Below are 26447 nucleotides of genomic sequence, written 5' to 3'. Positions count from 1 at the left end.
TAGCCATATAATAGTGTGATCACCTTAGAAATGATTCAACAAAATTTCCAGGTTACCCAGTGTGTTCAAAATACAATATTTCAACAAGCCATAAACATGAATCTAATCTGTGGATAAATATGTTTAACTACTCGTTGAAACTACATCACAACTCTAGCAGACTGACCCTTCTAATATTGGCATACAATTACAAATATTTCTTGGAAAGAGTAATCCAAAAGAAACTGAGCGCACAAATGGTTGTTAATAATTCTTGTTCTTAAGGGATAGTTTTCTGTTCATTTTATTGAACATATTTTTATTGATCAATGACCGAAATAAAATTATGTTTATTAGCAGGTATTTATTTTAGAATTTGTGCATTTCCTAATTTAATTGGACTTTTTAAATTACCTTTCTCTTGCTACAGCATTAAAAAAACACCTTTTCTAGTCTGTTTGTTATTCCTATTCTCAGTATTTTTCTAAGAAGGACTTTGCTTAATTAGAAACTTTTACTGGTACCTAGTCTATAGCGTTAAATACATGGAAGTTTTTATTGCTGGAATAAACAGCAGCTATTTATCTTCAATCCAGAGCTTCACATAATGTCGATCACTATGCATTCAATGAAGGACAGGAGTTTACTTACCTTTCTTCTCCACTCCTTTGGAATTCCTGTTGACAGCCTAGCCACTGCTTTGAGAGCATCGTGCCACTAAAAGCAACCATCCCAACAGAGTTAAATTATTCCAATTCAACATAAGATGCAGGTGATCCTTAACTTACAACCATTCATTTAGTGACCATCTGAAGTTACAACACTGGAAAAAATTATTTACAACTGGTACTCACACTTAAACCGTCCCAGCATCCCTACTGTTATATGATCAAAATTCAGGCATTTGGCAATTGGCATGTAGTTATGACAGTTGCAGTGTCGTGGGATCACATGATAACCATTTGCGACTTTCCCAGTCAGCTTCCAACAAACAAAGTCAATGGAAAAAGCCAGCTTTGCTTAAAAACTAGCGCAAAAATTATAGTAAAATTGGGTGTGATTCACTTAAGAACTGCCTTGCTTAACAGTGGAAATGCTGGTTTAAGTTGTGATTGTAAGTTAAGGACAACATGTATTTCAATATTATGGAAGCAATATGTACCATTAAATCAGAGGTCACCAACCTTTTCATGCTGGTGGCCTGGAGGGAAAGGGAGCAGCTGGGAAATTTGCACATGCACATGAACAGGGCCATGCATAAATGGAGCTGTGCAGAGATGGGGCCTTGCGCACCCTCACAGTGCTAGCATCCCCACTTGCACATGCACACATGCGCTATCCGCTACTGCCACTAGCCCCGCATGCATGGCGAATGGGCCACACAACCCACATGGTGCTAGTGGCCCCATTTGCACATGCACACAGGTGCTAGCTGCCGCTTCTGCTAGCGCATCACACATGCATGAATGGGTCTGTGGGCTATAGCACAAGTGGGGGTGAGTGCACGCACTAGCCAGCCTGTCCCACGGCCCAGTGACCAGTAGACCATGGCCTGGCAGTGGGCTGCAGATCATAGGTTGGGGACCCCTGCATTAAACTATTTGGCCACAAAATATTTAAGTAGAATTGCAAAACAGAGAAGAAAAAGGTGCTATGTATTATTTCATTTATACAAGAACTGCAAAAATATACAATTGATTTTAATACTTTGAGCTTCTTTCTCTTGAAAAAATAATAATTCCCACTAAGAAAAAATCAAAATAAAATGGAACAAATACAATTACAGTTCAGCTTTTTCAAATAATATAATACATCCCAGCTTTAATTAATTAATGCAGCTTTTAAATTATTATTCGTCCACATGCTTGGAAAAATATTTAAACTTATTATTTCATAATAATCTTTACTTAAATTAGTAAGATTTTTTGTAAGACAATTTATTGCAATGAATAAAAATCAGTTACCTGTTGAAAACCATTCTGACCTAATGATGGCTCAAGTGTAAACTTCAACTTTGTGTCCACTCCTATGCAACACAAATAGAAAACAATTACAAGTATCTTCATTTATGGATTGAAACTGCATCACATTAGATAGCATAATATAAAGTTGATATGCCAAATTAATGCAAGGATAACATAACCTAAAATATCAATATTGCTATATAAAAATAATGCAACTTTTTACAGTGAATTATATTATTATTAATATGTCACCTGACATTAAGCAAATAATATTCTGAACTAAAAACAAATATGGAGAAAAAATTAAAATATGGGATATGATAATCTCTTTCTGCATAAACACAATATTTTACACATAAAATAACATAATGTCACATAGTGACATTCCATTGATGAAGCCTGGAGGCAAATTTGGTGGAGAAATTTGTCTAAGGTAATCTCCCCTTACTAGACTTCCCAGACCTGTCATCTGGTCTGATAGGAGAGTGATGATTAGACCCTTACCTCTTTTCACAGACCACTAGCAGCAGCCTGTCACTGACTATAGATAGTTCTGATAAGAAGAGGTGCTGTTTCTGAGAATTAACACACCTGGGTCACATTCACACTCTAACCACATCACTGAAGCAAGTCTCTGGGAGAAGCACAATGAATGAGATCTATATGGCTCACCCAGCTGATCCTTTCAATCTCTGAGCAGTACCACTGAGCTGACACTAGAAGAGACTCTATATCAGGGGTGTCAAACTTGCAAAGTCATGTGATGTGTCATGACGTATCATGACTTTTTCTCCATTGCCGGCAATGGGGTGGGCGTGGTTTCGGCATGACGCATCTGGCCCACAGGCCGGCAGTTTGACATCCCTGCTCTGTGTGGTTTTATGTGGCTTCTGCACTATCTGAGATACAATGGGATTTATCTACCATCTCTCAAATGACTCACTGTCCTTCATGGCTCATATGTCTTCATGAATGTGGCTCAAACAAGTGCTAGCTCTGAGGACACAGGCACTCATAGCATACAAAGACACACAAGCACATATAGCACTGATGTGATCACAACAGACACATAGCTCAGACAAATGAAAAATGCTATTCTTTTCCACTTATCACACCACTGCATTCCTAGAAGCTAAACTGCTGTTTATGTTAACAATTCCTATGAGAAACTGAATTCTTGCTATCATCTATGGCAGGGGTCTTCAAACTCGGCCCTTTTATGACTCATGGACTTCAACTCCCAGAATTCCTCAGCCAGGCATGCCTGGCTGAGGAATTCTGAGAGTTAAAGTCCATGAGTCATAAAAGGGCCGAGTTTGAAGACCCCTGATCTATGGCCTTCAAACAAAAAAAGCAAGTGGATCATTGGTGCTAATGTTAAAAATGTCTACTTTTACATTTGTATGGAACATTGTGCTTAACTTTGCACACAACTGTAGTAAATGCAAAAAGTAATAATACATACAGGTTTGATTGCTTTGCTTGTTTAATGTGTACATGAACCCTGATCTGCTAATTCATTAATGTTGAGATTAAAGAGATATGAAATTCATATATACAGTATGTTGTGTTTCATCTTCAAAAACACTCCAAAGCCACAACTATCAAAATAAAAAGAGGATTCACAGAGCTCAAAACAGATGGCTACACTTAGCAAATCATCACTTGCCATCTTTTTTTCCTACATTTTGTTCATTGGTTTACTTGGATATTTGTAGTTTTTTATTTTGAGTGTATTTGAAAAGCAAAGAGTAAATCAAATTGTTTTTACTATGATGTCATTGTTAGTTCATCCTCTTGTACTCTGCATGTTGTGTTCTCTAGTACCCTTGTATTTATGGAGATTTCAAAGTATATTTCAAATGCAACACAATACACACCAATACTGATTGGTCTACTAGCTTAGGTTTGTGTGCACTGTTCTTGGATGCTTCTGTTATTGTCTATGCACTGAGCATGTCATCTTCAATGACACTCTGATAATTTCACAATCAGTATAAAAAAAGATCATCCACAGTGCACTCATCATCATCATCCTTTCCCCCCCCCAAAACTCCACATTGCTTCCTTACACTATTTTTTTAGAGTTGCTGACTTCCATGTTCTTCATTTATCACTGCAGCCTTGCATCCTATTGTGGTCCTTTTGAGAAAATTCAGTGTTTCTTTTAAAATACTACCTGGCCTGTTAACTTGGGAGAAGAGGGTTGCACTGTTTCTGTGTTTTCCTGCACTGGACATAGCAGCCCAAAACCGACTGACAGAACTTCTAAAATGTAATATTTTGTTCAATGTTTCCCATTTTTGTGTATGTCCCTGAAGTATTTCAAAATTATATCCATATTTTGAAATATTAATTTTATATGCCAGTAATCAACTACATAAATTAATACAAATAGTTGCAAAGGTACAGACTTGAATGGTCCATCAAGTCACCAGGAGTTAAGCTTGACTTGAAGAAGTCTGCCTTTATAGTAGTGCATTTGATATTGCACATTAACCAAGGAAGATCCCTCCGTTATAGAATGTCGCTGTCCAAGCAAATAGTGCTGAAAGATCATCTGACAGTCCTTACAAAATTATTACAGCATATTTTTGTCAATGCAAGGCAACAAACATACCCAATACTTCTTCCTTTTTCCTCATAACTACTCAAAGCAATTTTGAGAAGTTTGTGTTCACAGTATCAGATTCTCCATTTATTTATAATTCCCTCAAATTGAGTAGCATGGCAAAATTTCCCAGAAGTGTATGGTCAAATTAGATTGTTTTTAATTTCCTTAAAAGATAATTTGCATCATATCAAAGCAATTAATAGAATCTATGGTTCTTACTGTAATTTTACATCCTTAATGTCAATTTTTTTCAAAAGATTTTAACAATTGCTACATGCAACAAAATCTGATCAGGAGTGTTGTAAATTATTTTGCTAAGAGATTCCAAATTAAATTAGTCTAAAGATAATGATATAATTGGTTACAAGTTTTGCCAATATAGAATTAAGTACTATTATAAGATCTCTACTAGCAAATGAAAAGATACACAAATGAATACATACATCAATGATGTCCTTTTAATTATCAACTTAATTTGCTATGTAATTCAACTAGATACAAGAAAACATATTAATTCCAACTTCTCAATCACCTCAATAAAGTATAAAAAAAAAACTGAGATGTAAATAGTGTCTCTAGAGTAGTACATGACAATGAGGTGATTACTGCAAATCAGTTTGCTTGAATTTGCTGCATGAGTTTTCATCTTGTTTTCCATGCTTTCTGCTTTTCACAAATATTTTCAGTAAAAGACATGTTTTACTGTTGTCTTTCTACATGGTTATTTTCCAATAGCTCTTTACCAAGAGTCCTTCATGAAAGATTTTCATTATCCAGACTGTTTAAACAGCTGCCAATTAAAGGGGGAAAGAACCTGAATTCTCAAGCGTTGCACCATATTTTCTATTTCATATTCATATTCTATATTTTTTAATTCCCGTTTGCTAGAAGGAAATTTTAATGTGCTATACTAGACAATACTATATGTTGAGTTTTGATATTGAATGTTATTCTCGGAGTGATTCAAACAATACGTATTGATGGGAAGTCTGCTCCTTTCCACATAACAGCCCTTGGGAAATTCTGCAGCCCCGTCGCCATTTCTAGAAATCTCACGCCGCTCCCTGACCGAGGCTCAATAAAGTGGCCTTTCCGCTGCTTACGGGCGTAGCAACCATCAAGCTGTTCCTCGTCCTTCTCCATCACCACGACCACCTGGCCAAGCACGCGCAGGATTCCTAAGCAAACACTTCCCCCACCCCGAATTCGGCCTGCCCGATTCCCGGAGATCAGTTAGAAGCGCAGTAAAGTGACTCCGGGCATTTACCTTCCTCAATAGTCCCCTCCTCTCTGGCCCAAGCGCAGGCAATTAAATCTTGATGCGCTTAAACCTTCCGGAAAAACCAAAAATCCCTCCCGCAGACCAAGGAAGCGCCCTTTTTTCCGACAAAGGCAGGGAACACGCGAGACCGCGGCCCGGACGGCCTGCGGCAGCCCTTACCCGGCTCCAAAGTGCACAGAAGGCGAGGCGCAGTTCGAGATATGCAGCTCCTTTTCTTCAACACGTTACTCAGGATGGTACTCACGCTGCCACCTCCGCCGGTGCTTTGACGCTTTAAACACCTTCCCCCTCGCCTCAGGGAACTCGTCAGTCTGTCTTGCCTCATGGATGACCACAAGCAGGAGCCAAACGCACCATCCACTGGATTTCCAGGGCCAGCGGTCGCCCCAGCTTCCCGCAGGTTCAGCCGACACTCGCGACTAGTGACGCAATCCGGACATTCGGCGTTTCTAATTCAGAAAGGCTCGGGCTCGGGGGTGGGTGAGCCGACGTTTGAGGGCGGAGAGAATTAGAGCAACTTTGAAGAGGCGACGAAGGCGGCCAGCTGGCTCTTAGCTGGAGGGACCTCTGCAGTGCAGAGGAGAGGAGAGAAAAGCGAGTCGAGGCGCGGCGCAACACGGCAAAGGAGAAAAAGGGATGTTCCCGCCCACCATCACAGCATCCCTGACAGAAAAACCAGACAGCTCTCGTTTCTCTGCCGCCAACTGCCAGCAAGCAGAGCTTGCGTTAAAAATAAACCGACTCGTCGTAAATTTTAACAACAAGGCGCCGATGGCAGAAAACGTAACCGCCGTCTGAAGCGAACTCTCCCGGCTTCCTCTCCGGGGAATTAACCAATAAAAATTAATCAGAAAACTATAACCATGGCAATCGGAAAACAGTTCTCGTCATTTGCGCCTTGCTTTTACGTGGAGAAGCTGCACTCTTTAATAAAGACAAAAGGAGGGACGGGGCAACGAACCGACTTGGATTTTAGACTGATATTTATTACCAATATCGAGAAAAAGGCTGAAGGATGCTCCTAGTTACAAGTCAAATCTGCAGAAAAGTAAAACAAAAATCACTCTGTGTATCCTTTTTCATTTATGCACTTAAGGATTTAGAAAATAGTGACATCTACAGTATTCCATCAAAAATCTATTTACATTATTTTATGTAATGCACTATGCTCAATTTGATATGCATTCTTCATGTAACTCCATTTATCAGTCTTTTTAAAAATATTTCTATAAACTCTATTCAGTATATTGGGTTTTTCAAACCCCCAAATAGGCAATACAGTTCTCAAAATTGTGTCATAAAGATAAAAATATAACATACATATTATGATGCAGTCCTTGTTTATGGTAGATATTACCATAAACAAAGAGTCAAGATTGGATTTTTATGTATCAGATGCAGTAATTGATATAAGATGACTTTTAGGTTTTCTACACTTCAGACGATGGTTTGAAACACACAAATAGGTTGCAATTTGCAACTTGATATAATAGGAATTATATCGGCAAAATACATGATACAATAGTTATGTATGGCTCCTAGTTTTATATTGATTACTTCCAAGTATGAAAACTTAGAAACCTTTTTTGGAAATAGCAAATAAACAAATGGACAACCTATATCTACATATGTCTTCCTGGTTGTTTGGCTAAGTTTCAAACAATCCTCTAAAAAAGATAATTTAGATATTTGGATCATACTTATTTCAGTTTCTGATTGCTTTAAAGAAACAGTCAAATGACAAGAAGATTAAAAAATGAATGGGTGTCCCCAATGACCTCTGACTGTGGCCTGATCTTACTTGTTTCAGCCACTCAGCAAATGGCCCTCAACATAGTGTTCTTCTTGAAATATGGACTTCAGAAGAAAAAAAACAGGATCACATCTGATAGCATGTATGCAACAAAGAAGCTTATAGAAGTTTTCCATATTGCTCCTACACAATATAGGAAATGATAGATTATAGAGAAAAGTGAACAATACTGTAGCATACAGTAGGAATTTAGCTTATATTTATAACTGCTGCAAAAGAAAATCTGAAATCACTTCTTTATAATAAGAAGAGGTGGACAGGATTATGGGGAAGCTGAGCTCCACCACGTTTATTGGACCCGTGCCCCTCCTGGCTGGTTTATTCGGCTCGGGAGGGGACACGAAGCTGGCTTCAGGCAGTGATAACTGCTTCTTTGAGTGAGGGCAGTTACCCCGCCGCCTTGAAGGAGGCGGTGGTGAGACCCCTCCTCAAGAAGCCTGCCCTGGACCCAGCTGTTTTAAACAACTATCGTCCGGTTTCCAGCCTTCGCTTTCTTGCGAAGGTTGTTGAGAGTGTGGTGGCACATCAGCTTCCTTTGTTCCTGGAGGAAACTGATTATCTGGACCCGTACCAATTGGGTTTCAGGCCCGGGTACAGCACAGAGACAGCATTGGTCGTGCTGGTGAATGATCTCTGGCGGGCTCGGGACAGGGGTTGTTCCTCTGTCCTAGTCCTATTAGACCTCTCAGCGGCTTTTGATACCATCGACCATGGTATCTTACTGCGGCGTCTCAGGGGGTTGGGAGTGGGAGGCACCGTTTTACGGTGGTTCTCCTCCTACCTCCTGGGACGTTCGCAGTCGGTGTTGGCAGGAGGGCAGAGGTGGGCTTCGAGGCCTCTTATTTGTGGAGTTCCTCAGGGGTCGGTCCTCTCGCCTCTCCTGTTCAACATCTATATGAAGCCGCTGGGTGAGATCATTCGTGGTTTTGGGGTTGGGTATCATCAATATGCTGATGATACCCAGCTTTTCATCTCTACCCCAAACCACCCCAGTGATGCCCTCGATGTGATGTCCCATTGCCTGGAGGCGGTTCGGGTCTGGATGGGGAGGAACAGGCTTCGGCTCAACCCCGACAAGACTGAGTGGCTGTGTGTGCCGGCATCTCGGGAAATTCAGATTATTCCATCTCTAACCATGGGGGTTGAGATATTACCCCCCGTAGATAGGGCTCGCAACTTGGGTGTCCTCCTAGATTCACAGCTCTCCTTGGAAGATCATATTGGAACTGTGACTAGGGGGGCCTTCGCCCAGGTTCGCCTGGTGCGCCAGTTGTGGCCCTATCTGGACCGAGATGCCTTGTGTACAGTCACTCATGCGCTCGTGACCTCCCGTTTGGACTACTGCAATGCACTCTACATGGGGCTGCCCTTGAGGACTACTCAGAGGCTTCAGCTGGTGCAGAATGCAGCCACGTGAGTGGTGGTGGGGGTTTCCCCGATACTCCCATGTAACACCCCTACTCTGCGAGCTGCATTGGCTTCCGGTTGCCCTCTGGGTAAGATTCAAGGTGCTGGTAATGACCTATAAAGCCCTAAATGGCATGGGTCCGGATTACTTACGTGAGCACCTGCTGCCGGCATCAACTTCCCTTCGTCCAGTGCGGTCCCACAGAGAGGGCCTCCTTAGGGTGCCGTCGGTCAAAGAGTGTTGACTGGCGACCCCCAGGGGGAGGGCGTTCTCTGTGGGCACGCCAGACCTTTGGAACCGTTTACCGGTTGAGCTCCAGATGGCTCCTGACCTTCGCTCCTTCCGACGTGATCTAAAAACATACTTATTCGAACAAGCCGGCCTGGTCTGATGGGTTTGGGGTATTTTAATATTAATATTAATTGTATTATTTTTATTGTTATTGGGCTGCACTATTTAATTCCTTTTTAGTTTTTGTATATTGTATTTTTATTGTATTTGCCCTGTACACCGCCCTGAGTCCTTCGGGAGAAGGGCGGTATAGAAATTAAATTATTATTATTATTATTATTATTTTTCTTTGAATTCTGCAATTTACTATTTATTAGGGAAAGAGAAACCAGGAGATGGTGAGTTCTAATCCTGCCCTAGCCATGAAAGCCAGCTGAGTGACTTTGGACCAGTCATTCTCTCTCAGCCCAATCACAGGGTTGTTATTGTGGTGAAAATAGAAGGTATATAAGTGTAGCAATAGGTCTCTATCAGTAGACAGGTGCTTTCTGTGCCTTGTGTGTTTGAGCAAGGAGTGTTTAATAAATTGTAACATAATTTATCATACAGGTAGTCTATATTTCTCAAAGATTTTTCATGACAACATGCAATATAACTGTTATTGTGGCTACCAAACATGACCATTCAAAGTTACAACAGCACTGAAAAAAGTGATTTACAACTGTCCTTGCATTTACAACTGTTACAGCATCCCCAGGGTCACTTGATCAAAATTCAGGCACTTGGTAACTAACCTCTATTTATGACGTTTGCAGCATCCTGGGTCACCATTTGTGATCTTCCCAGTCAACTTCCGATAAGCAAAGTCAATGAGAAAAGCTGGATTCCCTTAATAACCACATGATTCACTTAACAACTACAGTGATTTGCCTAACAACCATGGAAAAAAGGTCATAAAATTGGGCACAACAACTGCCTTACTTAGCAATGAAACTTCTGTCCCAATTGTGGCCATACATTAAGGACTACCCAGTTAGCTTTAACACATTTGCAGTATACAATATATTATGTCCTATGATCCCATGTTGATTTTTTTCAGTCGCATAATTACGATTAGCAGTTGATTGCTAACTGCATCTTAAAATCTTGGTGGTCAACTGAATCAATCCCAGCAGCTCTGTCAAATGGAAAGATATATAAAAGATATATATCGCTCAGATTCGGGCTGGTCTGGACTCCAACTGGGCAGTGTCTGACGAGGGGGAAGCGATGGGTTTGGCCGATAACATTTGGGAGGAGTTTGATCCTGTGACTCCGGATGAAGTGGACAGGATCATGGGGAAATCAAGTGCTGCCACGTGTTTGTTGGACCCGTGTCCCTCCTGGCTGGTTTATGCGGCTCGGGAGGCTACACGAGGCTGGCTCCTGGCAGTTATTAATGCTTCTTTGAGTGAGGGGTGCTTCCCCGCCACCTTGAAGGAGGCGGTGGTGAGGCCCCTCCTCAAGAAACCTGCCTTGGATCCAGCTATTTTAAATAACTTTCGTCCTGTCTCCAACCTTCGCTTCCTTGTGAAGGTTGTTGAGAGTGTGGTGGCTCGGCAGCTCCCTTTGGTCCTGGAGGAAACTGAGTATCTGGACCCGTACCAATCGGGTTTCAGTCCCGGGTACAGCACGGAGACAGCATTGGTCGCGCTGGTGGATGATCTTTTTGTGGGCCCAAGATAGGGGTTATTCCTCTGTCCTGGTCCTATTAGATCTCTCAGCGGCTTTTGATACCATCGACCATGGTATCTTGCTGCGACATCTTGAGGGGTTGGGAGTGGGAGGCACCATTTTACGGTGGTTCTCCTCCTACCTCTCAGGCCGTTCACAGACGGTGTTGGCAGGAGGACAGAAGTCAACCCCGAGGCCCCTTAGTTGTGGGGTGCCTCGGGGGTCGGTCCTCTCTCCCCTCATGTTCAACATCTACATGAAGCCACTGGGTGAGATCATCCGTGGTTTCGGGGTGAGGTATCATCAATATGCTGATGATACCCAGCTTTTCATCTCCACCCCGAACCAACCCAGCGATGCCCTCGACGTGATATCCCGTTGCCTGGAAGCGGTACAGATCTGGATGGGGAAGAACAGGCTCCAGCTCAACCCGGCCAAGACTGAGTGGCTTTACGTACCGGCATCTCATTTAGTCCAAGAGGTTCCATCTTTGGTTGTGGGAGGAGGTGTGTTACCTCCCATTGATAGGGCGCACAACTTAGGCATCCTCCTGGATACACGACTCAGTTTTGAAGATAATATAGGAGTTGTGGCCAGGGGGGCATTTGCCCAGGTTCGCCTGGTGCGCCAGTTGCGCCCCTATCTGGACCAAGATGCCCTACATACGGTCACTCACGCACTCATTACCTCCCGTATAGATTACTGCAATGCTCTCTACATGGGGCTGCCCTTGAAGACCACCCGGAGGCTCCAGCTGGTGCAGAATGTGGCCACGTGGGTAGTGATGGGAGCATCCTGATACTCCCATATTACACCCCTCCTGCGTGAGCTGCATTGGTTACCGGTTGCCCTCCGGGTGATATTTAAGTTGTTGGTACTTACCTTTAAAGCCCTACGTGGCCTAGGCCTGGGATAGTTGCAGGACCATCTACTGCCGGGAACGACTTCCCATCGCCCAGTGCGCTCACACAGGGAGGGCCTCCTCAGGGTGCCGTCAGTTAGACAATGTCAGCTGGCGACCCCCAGGGGGAGGGCCTTCTCTGTGGGAGCACCAGCCCTGTGGAACCAACTTCCCCTTGAGCTCCGGATGGCCCTGGATCTCCGGTCCTTTCACCGGAGCCTTAAAACATTTCTTTTCCATCAGGCTGACCTGGACTGACAGGGATTTTTAAAATGTTTTTAACTTATTATTGGGGCTGCTAGTTTAATTCTTTTTTTAAACTTTTGTATTATTGTATTTTTATTGTTGTGAGCCGCCCTGAGTCCTTCGGGAGATAGGGCGGCATATAAGTCCCAAAAATAAATAAATAAATAAATAAAATATAATACCCAGGTCTAACAAAAGAAGCAGTTGTCAGAACCCATACCTATATTGCTTTCCTATTTCTCTTTCTGACCCAATTCTCACTCTACTCTCTTCCTGGGTTCTGCCATACTCCAGGAGGGGAGGGGGGAGTGCTTGCAGGTTATTGCCTTTACTTCCTCTATCACTACAATGTAACATTTTGCTTTCCTGAAATATTTCTCTCTGAACTTTCTTCTCCCTTGATGTCAGCTAGTAGAGGTGGGAAGAAGAAAGGAATGTATCCTCCAGCAACTGGTTTATCTCTGCGCTCCCAAGAGAAGGTGGGAAGAGCCACCTAAACATCACTGCTACAACTGGAGCCAGCCTGATGTTATCTCCTGTTTCCCACGATGGACTTAACACTTGGGGATTGGCTGATTTGAACCAACCGGACGAACTATGAGGAGGGGTTTTGCTTGGGACACTTTAACCTATCGATCTGCGTGGGAAATTTTCAGATCCTGTCTAGTATGCCTGCTATCAGCTTCTCCTAATAAAAGTTCCTTTTGGAATAATCCACTTCCATGAGTTCTGCTTTCTTGGGATGAGGTTTTGAAGTGGGCCCTGACACAGTGCTGTAATATATCTACAAAAGATAAGTCTCCTAGGTAAAAACTCAAAATATTTTTAATACAATATCAGTTAACAGCAATAGTTCAAAGAGTTCAGCATAACTTTATCCTTGATTTAGTTAATATTATCAGACTTAGTATTAAGAAATTCACACATGTAAATTATTTGTAAACATAAAACAATTCCAAGAAACCTTAAGGTAATGAAACAGCATTACCTTAAGACATGATCCAGTGATAAAAACTACAGATTTTGTTATTAGCCTATTGAGGTAGGACTGAGGAAAACCAGTCAGTTTAAGACAATGCTGAATCAATGGACTAATGATCTGCATTATTGTACTAAAGCATTTTATTTAACAAGGTATGTTTATCTCCCAAATATCCCAAATTTTACAACTGAAAAAATGAGGTAAAACAAGAAAAACAACAAATTAGCTCAAATTCATTTAACAGCATTCAGTAAAATCTAAATCTTAAACTGAACCTAAACAAGGGGGTTCAGCACAATATCCCAATGTAAATTTTGCCCTTTAGTACTTCTATTCTGATATTGCATCCAAGTATATAAGAGGCAGTGTTTGTGTTGTGATGTTGTAATCCATATGTCATCACTTTGAGTAAAATTTTGGCTTGCTGCAGATGTCCCTGATTTTAAATGAGATACTTTTCATCATTTTTTTCTATTTTTGGACAGTAAGAATAAAAATTGTGGGATACTTAGCCATGCACATGCTAAGCTGAAGGGACAGGGCACCAAGTAAAGGTATCTCTCTAGAACAGGGGTGTCAAACTCAATTTCATTGAGAGCCACCTCAGCATTGCAGTTGCCCTCAGGGGGCCGGGTGAGTATGGCCTGGGTGGGAGTGGCCTACTGGGTGGGCGTGGCTAGAGTGCGTATGGCCTACTGAGTGGGCATGGCCAGCTCTACATCGTTCGCATCAAGGGTGCCTATGGGGGCCTGGGCAGGAGTGGGAGAGATCTGAAGGTCTCTGGCAGAAGGAGGGTCTCTGGGCCAGGGCCAAGTCAGTGGGGGCCGTTCCCTCACTGTTTTCAGGATGGCTTCGCGGGCCACATGAAACCACTTCACGGGCTGGATCCGGCCCCCGGGCCTTGTGTTTGACATGTCTGCTCTAGAAGATAAGTGCTGGTGACAATAATAATTTTCAAGCTGCATACCAGAGCAAGAAGGCAAGGCTGTGGTGCATAAAATTCAGGGGACTTCAGGAAGAAGAGAGTTGAGACTTTCTATTGTTTCTTCTTTGGGCTCAGCCCTGCTGCTACATGTGGACTGACAGTCTATTTCAGGTCACAAAGTTTGCTCCATGGCCAAATAAGGACTTGAAACTGGAGCTCCCCTCTCCCATTCCAATAATTAAATATTACAACACATGGGTCCACTTCACCACACTGAGGAATAATGCCATCTTGCAGTGGTATTTAAAATAATGTTAAGGTGAGTTTAGTTAGCCTTGAGGGAAGCTATCTATTCCTCCACACAAAACCTCAAGGACTTTGCAGAACCATTGGTGAATGGGACCCTGGTCTTCCTCGTCCAGCTACAGCTGGTGTCAGGTCCCAAACAGTTCCCTATTTTAATTACCTTCCTTCTATCCCTCCATCTTTGGACCTGCCATTCTGTTGGGGGAAGGGAGGGGCAGCATTACTTGCATGTTTGTATTTGTTCACCAGTTCTGTTTCCTTTTCCTGATTGGCATGGGGAGGGGTATGATAGCTCTCCGAAGATGATCGCGACAAGCCAGATGCCAGCGAAGCCAGTAAATCACGCACCAAGAGCAACGGCTAATCGCCCCGAGACGCCAGCTGATTGGATACAATTCAAATCCCCGAGTGGCTTTGGTGGGAAGGGTTTTACGGCTTCGGTGACTATAAGGTGTTTATGAACTTTTACCTCAGACCTCACCTTGATCCCCCACTGTTACTGATCCCCAAATAAAAGAATCCTGTTTGAAGCAGTTATTGCCTTAAGAGTTCAAATTCTTGGGAGAACAGCTGAAGTGAGTCATTACAGAAGGTGAAGTCTGCACGACGCTCAACCCGGAGACACAATTGCACTACTAGGGGAGCTGCAACTATTGCACATATGGAGGAGTACCCATCGAAGCAATGGCTTGGAGACCTCCGACAATTGAAGGGTGAAGAAGGCCTCTCCAGGGAGATGGAAGTGGCTGGGCCGTCCAACAAAGGGGATCGAGCCAGATGGTCCCTTGGACTCTGTAAATCCAAAGGTTGGGAGGAGAGAGATTCCAAAGTTACCCTGAACAGAAAGGGGAGGAAAAAGAAGAAGGGGTCCAGCCCTGTCCCCGAGACAGAAAGGGGAAAAGGAGGAACCAAAATCAGAAATTATGGAGGCAGTAATGGAATATGTAAGGAGAATCTTAGATGAATTCAAATTACAGCTGGAGGAAGACCAGAAATCCAAGGCAGAATCAGGGGGAGTCAGAAGTTGAGGAATTGGCAACTAGAGAGAGAGGGGCCACAACAGCCCAGACCACAGCCTGGGGTATCAAACTCAGGCAACTAGGGGGAGACCGCTTCAGCCAGTAGAAGCAAAACCTGTACCAATTGGGGCAAAATTTGATGGGGACCCAAAGCGGCTGGGTTTCTTCCTTGCACAGGTGTTCATGTATATGCAGATTTATGGGAGGATGTGATGTGGAGAAAGTCCAGGTGGTCACGTTAGCCCTGGAAAGGGCAGCCGCTGACTGGATGGTCACCCTCTATAACTGTAATGCACCTGAACTGCAGAATTTTAATCAGTTTATGACTGCGCTCCGCAGACGCTTTGAAGATCGACTAGCTGATAAAAAAGCTCGAAAGGGTATAAAAACAATAAAGCAGGGCATACGGCCAGTAGCAGAGTATCCAGAAGAATTTAAGGAGTTAGATAGCTGCCTCCATTGGCCAGAGAATATCCTGGTAAGCTGCTTCCAGGATGGAATTAATGAGGATCTCTACAATGCATGTGTAGCCCGTGGGGCCCCAGGACGGTTATATGACTGGTGCCTGCTGGTGGAAGAGGTAGAAATTGATCAACATAAGCACTTACACCATCTGGTGAAGTTAAATTTCACCCCACACTCAGAAAACTGAAGGGAATCCCAAGACAAACACACTAAACTACTCAGGGCTGTATTAGAGAAACTGCGCTCCGCTAAACTGTATGCTAAATTATCAAAGTGCGAATTTCACAAAAGTTGCATTGACTATTTGGGGTATCGCATTTCACACCAGGGAATAGAGGTGGACCCAGAAAAGGTAAGAGCCGTATTAGACTGGGCTTCTCCTAAAACTCAAAAACAAATTCAAAGTTTTCTGGGGCTTGCAAACTTCTACAGGCAGTTTATTCCCTCTTTTGCACAAATTGCTCTTCCTATTACAAATTAAAACCTAAAGCAGGGGATAAACCAAAACCTAAAAAACCTATCAATTGGACGGGGGAGTGCCAAGTGGCATTTGAAAAACTAAAACCCTTTTTCTCTATGGAACCAGGGTTGAAGCACCTGGACCCAGAGCAACCTTTTATAATACAAGCAGATGCTAGTGACTTGGCCATGGGTGCTGTATTACTACAGAGGAACAAAGGGAAACAGTTACAACCATGCGCTTATACCTCCACAAAACTTTCAGAGATGGAGCAAAGGTGGGCATCCTGGGAGAAGGAAGCCTATGCAGTACGGTGGGCATTGCTGACTTGGAGACATTTTCTTGATGGGAATAAAATACCGTTCCAAGTATGGACAGATCATAAGAATCTAGAAGCAATGAAAACTCCTAGGAAACTTTCACCCAAGCAGGCAAGGTGGTTTCAATATTTTCACCATTTTAATTTCACTATCCACTACCTCCCTGGAAGGAAGAATTTTTTTATTCTTATTACCATTTACCGAAGTGGCTTATAATAATGCTATACATTCTAGCACTGGATTTAGCCTATTTCAAGTCGCCAATGGGCAGACTTTTGTAGCCATTCCGGAACTTCCTCTTAAAGAGCCCGAAATCCCTTCACTACAGGAATGGATTTAGCAACTATGGAATACTTGGCCACTAGTCAGGAAGGCTCTAGATGAGGCTAGGGAATCTTACAAAACCCAGGCTGATCAGAAAAGAAATGAACAAAAAACATTCAACATTGGGGAACATGTATTCCTTTCCACTAAATATTTGCAATCGCTACAACCCTCAAAGAAATTGGGCCCAAAATTTGTGGGTCCTTTCCCAATTAAACAAATTATAAACCCTGTAACTGTTGTATTAGACCTACCAAAGAATCTATGGAAAATCCACCCAGTTTTCTACTGAAGTTTGCTGAAACCAGAAATTACCTCCGACCTCAGGCCACCTGCTCCCCCTCTTCCTACCCCTATTTTGATTGAGGGAGAACACTGTTGTGCAGTGGCAGTGGAGCCTTTTGCAGTCACTCCCACCTGGCTTCAAAAATGCTGGAGGGGACCAGCTAAGATGACAGAGCCTCCCCCATCCATCCTCCATAGCATGGCAGTCCGGCTTGGGAGGGGAGTGAAAGGGAAGAAGCGGGCAAGCAGCCAGGTCATTGAACAGGCAGGGGGAGGTCACTGAGTGGGAAGTGACCTGGCTGTGGGGGTCCCTGAGGTAAGCGGGTGAAGGGCCCATGGGGCATCTCCCCCCTCCCTCACCTCAACTCGTGGCAGCGGCAATGGTGGGATGGAGTGGGTGGGCTCTTCATTAGGGCTACTTTTTGAGGTAGGGCTTATATTATGCCCACCCCAAAAAAATCAAGCTAGGCTTATTTTCAGGGTAGGTCTTATTTTCAGGGAAACATGGTAGTTGATTTTTATTTGCAGGGTAGTTATTTTGCCAAAGTAAAAAAAAAACTTAGCTATGCTTAGTCTATATCTCTGAAGTATGACACAAACTTATATTTAAAGAATTTGTGGTGTAGACTGCAACCTATGCATGTTTTCCTGGAATAAGCTTTCTTTAACAGAATGGCTCTTATTTCAAGGAACCATGCTTTAGGATTATGCTGTACAACATTTTAATCAGCTACTTAAATCAAATAGTAGAAACTTCTAATCTCACATCCCTCAAGATCAGAACTGGAAGAGCATTAAAAAGTCTACATTTAACATGGAGAGTTGCATGCACCAGTTCATTTTAGTGCAGTCTTCAAACTAGTTTATGTACTGTACCTGTGGATAGCACACTGCCATGCTGCATGTTAATGAAAAAGACACAAGACAGTTAGCTTTAAAACATTTATGAGAATAACTTGTGTGATATTCATTGCTGTAGTACAGCTTCTAATCATGATTAAATATATTTTCCAATATATTTTCTAAAATTGAAGAAATTATAACTGAATTCCTGTTTCCTTGAAACTAAGGAAACTGACCTTCACGCTAAAACTAAGGAAACTGACCTTCATGCTGACCTTCACGATTTACTGCTTGGAAAATATGTTCTGCATGGAGCCTTGAAATTTTGCTATATAAACATCAGGACTTTGTCAATTTGAAAACATAAATTTTCTCCAGAAATATATTGTACAATCAGCTTTTAGTTCTGAAAATACTACTATATAAAAAAATCTTTACCAATTTCTTACCAATAATATACTGCAATTCTATAAGATAAATCCTTAGAAATTTTAACTCCAAATATGACTTTCTTATCCACACTACTACAGAATGTTTATAGAAACACTTTTTTCTTGTCCAGAAAAACATTTTGAAAATACAACAGTAGCATATTTAGAATAAAATAATATTTCTGGATTAACATAAATCCTACTTACGTCGTTTGGGGGAAACTGCCTGTAAACAGGCTGTTACAATATCACAGTTCCTTTGGACTTTATGTAAAAGTCTGTCTTTTTGTTTCAGAAGGCGAAGCAGTTTTGCTGACTGAACACAAATTCTGTAATTCAACTCCCATATTACTGTTGTCAATTCACTAATATCTGTCAAGAAAAGAAAAAAGGGCCAAAGGCTACAATCTTCAACTTGAAAATCTATTTCCTTCTTTGATAATCAATATGGCTTTCTTCAAAAGGGTCTTATCATTCTAGGTACCCCAGTAAAATTCTTAGCATGATTGTAAGGTAATATATACTATAAAGTCTTATAAACGAATACTGTAGAAAAATGATAGGTATCAATGTTATTATTTAGAATCACTCCTGTGAAAAAAGCAAGGCAATGATCAATTGAAACCATATCCAAATTTGCTGAGTTTAATTGAAACTACAGGAAGTGAATAAACCTATTATTGGCATTCAATACATTTTTAGAGGATCTGAATTTTACCAATAATTATTTAATTAAAATGTTTAAAATATTTATCAGCATAAATTTTAGAACTGCATGGATTTCAAATACTTTTACTCCAAGGTTGGTATGTATAGAACTGAATCTTAATTTATTGGCTCAATTTTATTTTACTATAGCTTGAATTTGAAATTTTCAAATATAAAATTCTATTTTTTTTCTTTATATAGTGATATCATATGCCAGAAGATTTAGATGCTACATATAACAAAACACAAAAAACACTGAGATACTTTTTACAGAATTCTACTTAATTAAATAAGGTTGTACTGGAAACCTTTTTTTAAAAAATCTTCCATGCACTCATAAGGTACCCCCTAGTGGACAAAAGCAGACATCAAACTGATTTAATTTAGCATATGGTGACTGTTCATGAAATTACTGTAGTTAAAACAAATAAGAGGGGTTTATCACTAATAAGTAACCGTAGATAATAGACATACTAAATCAGGTATCAAACTATCATTCACTGATTAACAAAACCCAACACTTAATTTTTTTTAAAAAAAGCAGTAGCAACACACACAGCAAGGGAAAAAGAATGTTTTCTACATCTAACAAAAATTATAGCACAAACTTTACTGAAAAGATACTTTGAAGGTTCAGTACTGAGTTTATAGTCTAATGAAATATGTCAAATAACAAGAGGCTAATAGCAGAGCACTACTTTAAGAAAGTTTTCTATGCAACTCAAATTGATTAACTTCAATCGGAGAGAAAATTTCAGTTTTGTTTTGTTTTTGTTTTTTAATCCCATTTATATCCCGCCCTTCTCCGAAGACTCAGGGCGGCTTACAATCTAAAGCACAAATCAATGTGCTTAGCAATAGCCTTCATTCTATGTATATGCCTGCTTATTAGGGCTTTCGCCCCCCCAAGCGGCATTATTACAAAGTCAGCTTATTGCCCCCAACAGTCTGGGCCCTCATTTTACCTACCTCAGAAGGATGGAAGGCTGAGTCAACCTTGAGCCTGGTGAGACTCGAACCTGCACTAATTGCAGGCAGCTGGTGTTACTTAAGTTCTTTAGGGAAATCTGAGTGATCATACACATTTCTATCAGGAGGCTGATCATTGTTATCCTTTTTAAAGTGTCTTTTCAGCATTCACATGGGCCATCTTGGCTCGTGATCCTTGTAAAAATCTTGTCAGGATCACAATGTCACTGTTGCAGACAGAATAAGGAATAGTTGCTTGCTTAATATTTTTAAATATTTAAATAATCATCATTTAAAAAGACTTTCCATCAGTAAAAAGCAACCTGCCCAGAGGTTATAATTTTTAAAAAAACAAAAAAAAGAAAGCAATGAGAGAGAGGGAGGGAGGGAGGGAGGGAGGGAGAGGGAGAGAGAGAGAGAGAAGGGAAGAAAATCCAAGTACCAATTCTTAAAGAACATAAAGGTAAAGGTTCCCCCGCACATGCGTGCTAGTCGTTTCCAACTCTAGGGGCCGGTGCTCATCTCCATTTCAAAGCCGAAGAGCCAGCCCTTGTCTGAGGACGTCTCCGTGGTCATGTGGCCGGCATGACTAGACGCCAAAGGCGCAAGGAACGCTGTTACCTTCCCACCCACCGTAGTGGTCCCTATTTTTCTACTTGCATTATGTGCTTTCGAACTGCTAGGTTGGCAGAAGCTGGGACGAGTAACAGGCGCTCACTCTGCTACGCGGCACTCGGGATTCGACCCGCCAAACTGCCAATCTTCTGATCGACAAGCTCAGCGTCCTAACCCACTGAGCCACCACGTCCCTTAAAGAACATAGCTTAGGTGAAATGTATATTGTGATTTGCATTAATTCACAGCGTTAATGCTAAATTTTAATGGCTGCGTTTCATGCATTTATTTTTTCCCTTTTGGGGGTGTGGAATGGGGATTTATATATAAAGGATAATGTAAAAGAAAATAATCAGTCTTCGAGAAAACAACTTGGCTGATGGGAGGGGCAGAGATATTGGGAAAACTTTTCTTCTTTGTCCAAGGTGAGGTCTTTTTTTTCATGGGGTGGGCAGGGACAATCTCTGCTTAACTGAAAGAAATTGGAGCACAAGAGTAATGTTCAAAGCCAATCAGAAAACTAAGAAAATGAGATCCTATAAGAAACAAGAAAGGAAAATCTTGCTTTGACTGATATATGTCTCAATTAACTGAAACACTTCCTTCAAATAAGAGAGGATGGGGCAAATAAAGCAGCAGAATCAAGGTTTAAACGGTTTTCATTTCTGCGATCCTCATTAGACTCTGCTGTTTATTACCTTTTATCTCAAGCCGAATTCCTACAGCCCTGCCATAAGCTCACAACCAGGACTGGGCATTTTAGTGGGGCTCTGTGCGTTATCTTCCAGCAGGGCTCTGTTTATCACGATCACCTCATTTTTATCTTTTCTCTGCCAATTCCAGATGGGTCACATGCTTGCTTTCCCTGTTTTTATTCCCAGAACGACCACCCAGCGCAGTTGGACTGAGCCCATCTCTTCTCTCAGACAGAGAAGCCTGTTCCTGCCTTCGCTGTGCATATCAGCCGGGGGAACATTCCCCATGATAGGACGACACGGGGTTCAGCGAGGAGAAACCTTGGAGGCATCCTTTACCTTTCTGAGCCAGGTATTTCCTCTGGTGCCGCTGACCTGAGTTCCGCTGCAGCTCCTGCAGGACGCGGGATTCAGCGCTGCTGCCTCTCCCCCCGGGAAAGGCGTCGGAGCCGGCGGACGCCTCCGTGGAACTGTCTACGCTGTCGCGGTGGCGTACGCGCGCCACGCTGTAGAGCTCGGTTAGCAGCCCACTCACCAGAGAGGAGGTGCGACTGGCCCTTCTACTCCGGCCGAGCTCCGCCTCTTCGTCCTCCACCAAGCTGCCTGCGTTGCTGCTTACTCTGCTCCGAACAGGCAGCTCCGCAACGCATCTGCCTGTTTCTGCTCCAGCGCCCTCCCTGTTGTCGCCCAAGTCGATCTCCGTGAGCTCCATTGGGCTCCTTCTCCGCGCCTCGGGCGCAGCAGCGACACCCGCCGCTGCTTCTATGAGAAGGAGGTGAGCAACGCTGTCGCCGCCTGAACAGTTCTCAGGCCAGAGTTCCGGGTTTGTCCTCCACGGAACGGAGGTGGAAGAGGAAGGGAAAGCTCCTATGTTCGACGAAGACCTGCGCCGACAGAGCGTCACATCCCTCCCAGCCTCTATTAGACTGCGACACTCTCGGCTTGCATTCCTCACCCCTCTGGCAGGTAGTGGCTCCCAAACAATTAGCGCTCTGCACCTGTTGCCGGGAGCCAATCAGCTCTCTTCGAATCACCGGGCCTTTGCTAACTTCAAAGGGAGCCTCCCGCTGCAGTAGCTGGGATCGGGCCGGTTTTGCACTAACTAACCAGTCTGGGCTTTATCTAGACTAGAGCAAGTGATCCAGGTGTCACACTGAAACTGGTACATGTAGCAAAAACAAATGATTATATTTCAGCTAATGGCTATGGTTGACCTGCATAATTTTGCAGAGGAAAACCATACATCATTAAACAGTGAACGGACAGCAAAACAGTAGCTTTCCTTGCACAACATAAGCCAAGGTTAATTTAACAATTATTTACTTACAATGCAATTTTTCTGGATACAGGCAACAAGTTCGGTTAAATTTGATTGATCTAAAGGTCTCCCAGCTGTTTTTCATACTTAAAGCAGGACTAAGAATTCAGTCTACCAGTTTATAGTCTGGTATCTTAACCACTAGATCAGACTGGTTCTCTGATTGGCCAAATTATAATGCAGCACACTGTATAAATCCAGCCAATGTGATAGTTTAGTTTGTGCTGTCTAAGTTCAGATTATCAAGTTTATCATGAGTAAATTAATAAAGGATAAGCACATTGTAAAAGCACAGCCACTGCCGTAAACTAAACCATAAACATAGGCAAAGTTCATGCCAGCTAAACATAAGCAAAACATTTTATGTGCACAAATGTTATTTCTGCAGGCCAGAAGTATCCACCTATATTTCATTTATAAAAAATGCTTGAAATAGGAATTCTTAAGTTACACAAACAAAATATAGTTACCCATACTTAATTTAAACAGTTTATTCAAGCCAACATTTAAAAATTGTGTGACATACTGTATCATAAAGTGACCATACTTGGCTAATGTGTGGATAATACATTTCTTATAAATACAGGTCTTTTTAAAGAAAAAAATCAAAAATTTTATACATTGACAAAATTAAAAACAAGCATCACTTAAAGCAGGGGTGTCAAACTGCTGGCCCGTGGGTCGGATGCGTCATGCTGAAACTGTGCCCACCCCATTGCCGGCAATGGAAAAAAAGTCACAATACGTCGCTACACATCATGTGAGGTTGCGAGTTTGACACCGCTGATTTAAAGTCTGCATCATAATGTTATCTCTTTCATGGCAACATAAAACCTCACTTTTCATGCAATTTCTACTTCACCCTCATTTTAAGGCCGGGTTTACAAAATGCATTGAATCCCAGATTAACCTAGTAGATTGTGTTCAATATGTTATGCAGAATTTAACTATGGTTTGCTCTGTACAGTTCTTTAATCAGAAGTAACTATCATGAAAATACAGCCTAAGAGTTATTATTTCAAGCATATATCTTGATTAGAAGAATAACAGACCAGGAAATCTCCATTTATGACTGATTTTTTTCATGGCTGCATTAAGCTGATTAAATAAAGAATGCCTAACAGCTATAGAACTTATTTGCAACTTATAGTACTGCAGCTACTTGAAGTATACAAAATTCTCCAGTCTTCATGGGTACTTCTGGCTATAATATGCTGGTTAAATACACTGGTTAAATAATGAAAGGATTTTTGCTTTGTTTGGCAACATTCAAGATAGTTTAGCATGCAACTGCTATTATTAAACTAAAATAAACTGAATCTTTACATAACATTTTAAAAATGTTTTTCTTAATTACTTTTCTGCACTTTTTTTGTTCTAAGGAAAACAGAACCCGATAGCCATTTGGCTAGGTTCCTATTTAAACCTGATGACTGTCAAAATTGCTTTTCTTCTTAGGAACAAAACTGACAAAATATTTATAGGCGGCTAATACGTCTATTTGGGCAAAAACGTTTTACAGGTTTTTTTCCATAGACAGAAGCATAAATCTGATTTGAACTTTAATGCTCCCTTAAATAATTCTTGGCAATCATATGTCCAAGCAATGGAAAACCAACTCCCCTTTTAAACTTTGTGCTAAAAGACAGTTTTAAGGTCAAATTTCCATTTTTTTGGTTTTATTTTCAATCTGAGAGACAGAAAGATTTCAAATACAGTATGACATTTTGTGCTCAGTATGGATAGCATTTAAATTCAAGGTGGAATAGACAACATCACCACCAGATGGATCTGTAGCTGGGTGGCAAACCATATTCAACGATTAGTCCTCAATGGCACTACAGCCACACAGAGAGGAGTAAGCAGTGGGGTACCACAAGGTTCTGTCTTAGGCCCAGTACTCTTCAATATATTCATCAATAACTTAGATGAGGGAACTGAAGGGTATCTCATCAAATTTGCAGATGACACCAAACTGGCAGGAGTATTCAACACCCCAGAAGACAAACACAGGATCCAAAAAGATCTTGACAGACTTGAACAATGGACCCTATCCAACAAAATGAGTTTCAATGTGGAGAAAAGTTTTACATTTAGGCAGGAAAAATCAAAGGTACAAGTACAGATTGGGCGAGACCTGACTTAAAAACAATAACTATGAGAGGTACCTTGGAGTCCTGGTGGACAATCACTTAACCATGAGCCAGCAGTATGCAGCAGCAGCCAAAAAAGCTAATACAATCCTGGGTTGTGTAAACAGAGGCATAGAATCAAGATCACGCGAAGTATTATTACCGCTTTATAAAACCCTATTAAGACCACACCTGGAATACTGCAGCCAATTTTGGTCACCATATCACAAAAAAGATGTTGAGAGTTTGGGAAAAAATTCAGAGAAGAGCAACTAAGATGATCAAAGGCCTGGAGACTAAAACATACAAAGAACAGCTGCAGGACTTGGGTTTGGCTAGTCTAAAGAAAAGAAGAAATAGGGGAGACATGATAGCAGTATTCCAGTATTTGAGGGGCTGCCACAAAGAAGAGGAGATCACGTTATTCACCAATGCACCAGAGAGTAGAACAAGAAACAATGGTTGGAAACTGGTCAAAGAGAGAAGCAACCTTAAATTAAGGAGAAACCTCCTGACAGTGAGGTCAATTAACTAGTGGAATAGCTTGTCCCCAGAAATTGTGGGTGCTCCATCACTGGAGATTTTTTTAAAGAGGCTAGTCACTTGTCTGAGATGGTATAGGTCAGGGGTAGGCAACCTCGGCTCTTTTATGACTCATGGACTTCAACTCCCAGAATTCCTGAGCCAGCTATGCTGACTCAGGAATTCTGGGAGTTGAAGTCCATGAGTCATAAAAGAGCCGAGGTTGCCTACCCCTGGTATAGGTTCTCCTGCTTGAGCAGGGGGCTGGACTAGAAGGGTTCCAAGGTCCCTTCCAGCTCTATTCCATTCCAAGAATGAAAAACCAGCAACATTTTTCAATAAATCAGATTTTAAGTAGAATTCATAAACAATTACCATGTTGGCTTGTTGCATCAGAAAAAAATAAGTCTGAAATTTTAATAACTTATTAACTTGCTTGTTCCTGGGGAGGAAAGCCATGGCAAATCTATACAGCACACTAAAAAGCAGAGACATCACCCTGTCAACAAAAGTGCGTATAGTCAAGGCTATGGTCTTCCCAGTTGCAATGTATGGCAGTGAAAGATGGACCATAAGAAAGGCTGAGCGCCAAAGAATTGAGGCCTTTGAACTATGGTGCTGGAGAAGACTCCTGCAAGTCCCTTGGACTGCAAAGCGATCAAACCAGTCAGTCCTAGAGGAGATCAACCCTGACTGCTCTTTAGAAGGTCAGATCCTGAAGTTGAAACTCAAATACTTTGGCCACCTAATGAGAAGGAAGGACTCACTGGAGAAGAGCCTAATGCTGGGAAAGGTTGAGGGCAAGAGAAGAAGAGGATGACAGAGAATGAGGCGGCTGGATGGAGTCACTGAAGCAGTAGGCATGAGCTTAAATGGACTCCAGAAGATGGTAGAGGACAGGAAGGCCTGGAGGAACGTTGTCCATGGGGTCGCGATGGGTCGGACACAACTTCGCAACTAACAACAACAATGAACTT

General features: G+C 42.0%; 1 protein-coding gene across 1 annotated transcript in view; it reads right to left on the bottom strand.

The window, feature by feature from the left end:
- TBC1D30 (TBC1 domain family member 30) overlaps positions 1–22401 on the bottom strand; it is a 68653-nt gene extending 46252 nt beyond the window's left edge. Inside the window, exons 1-4 of the mRNA XM_081331188.1 lie at positions 21838–22401; positions 18719–18883; positions 1944–2005; positions 631–696 (exon numbers count right to left, since the gene is read on the bottom strand). Of these exons, the coding sequence (XP_081187314.1) occupies positions 631–696; positions 1944–2005; positions 18719–18883; positions 21838–22210 (666 nt within the window). The 5' untranslated portion in view covers positions 22211–22401. The remainder of the gene's footprint in view (positions 1–630; positions 697–1943; positions 2006–18718; positions 18884–21837) is intronic.
- Between the last annotated feature and the right edge of the window lie 4046 nt (positions 22402–26447).

Source organism: Vipera berus (assembly GCF_964194415.1).
Source record: "Vipera berus genome assembly, chromosome: 6".
Taxonomy (NCBI): Eukaryota; Metazoa; Chordata; class Lepidosauria; order Squamata; family Viperidae; genus Vipera; species Vipera berus.
This window is presented reverse-complemented; position numbering and strand designations above follow the sequence as displayed.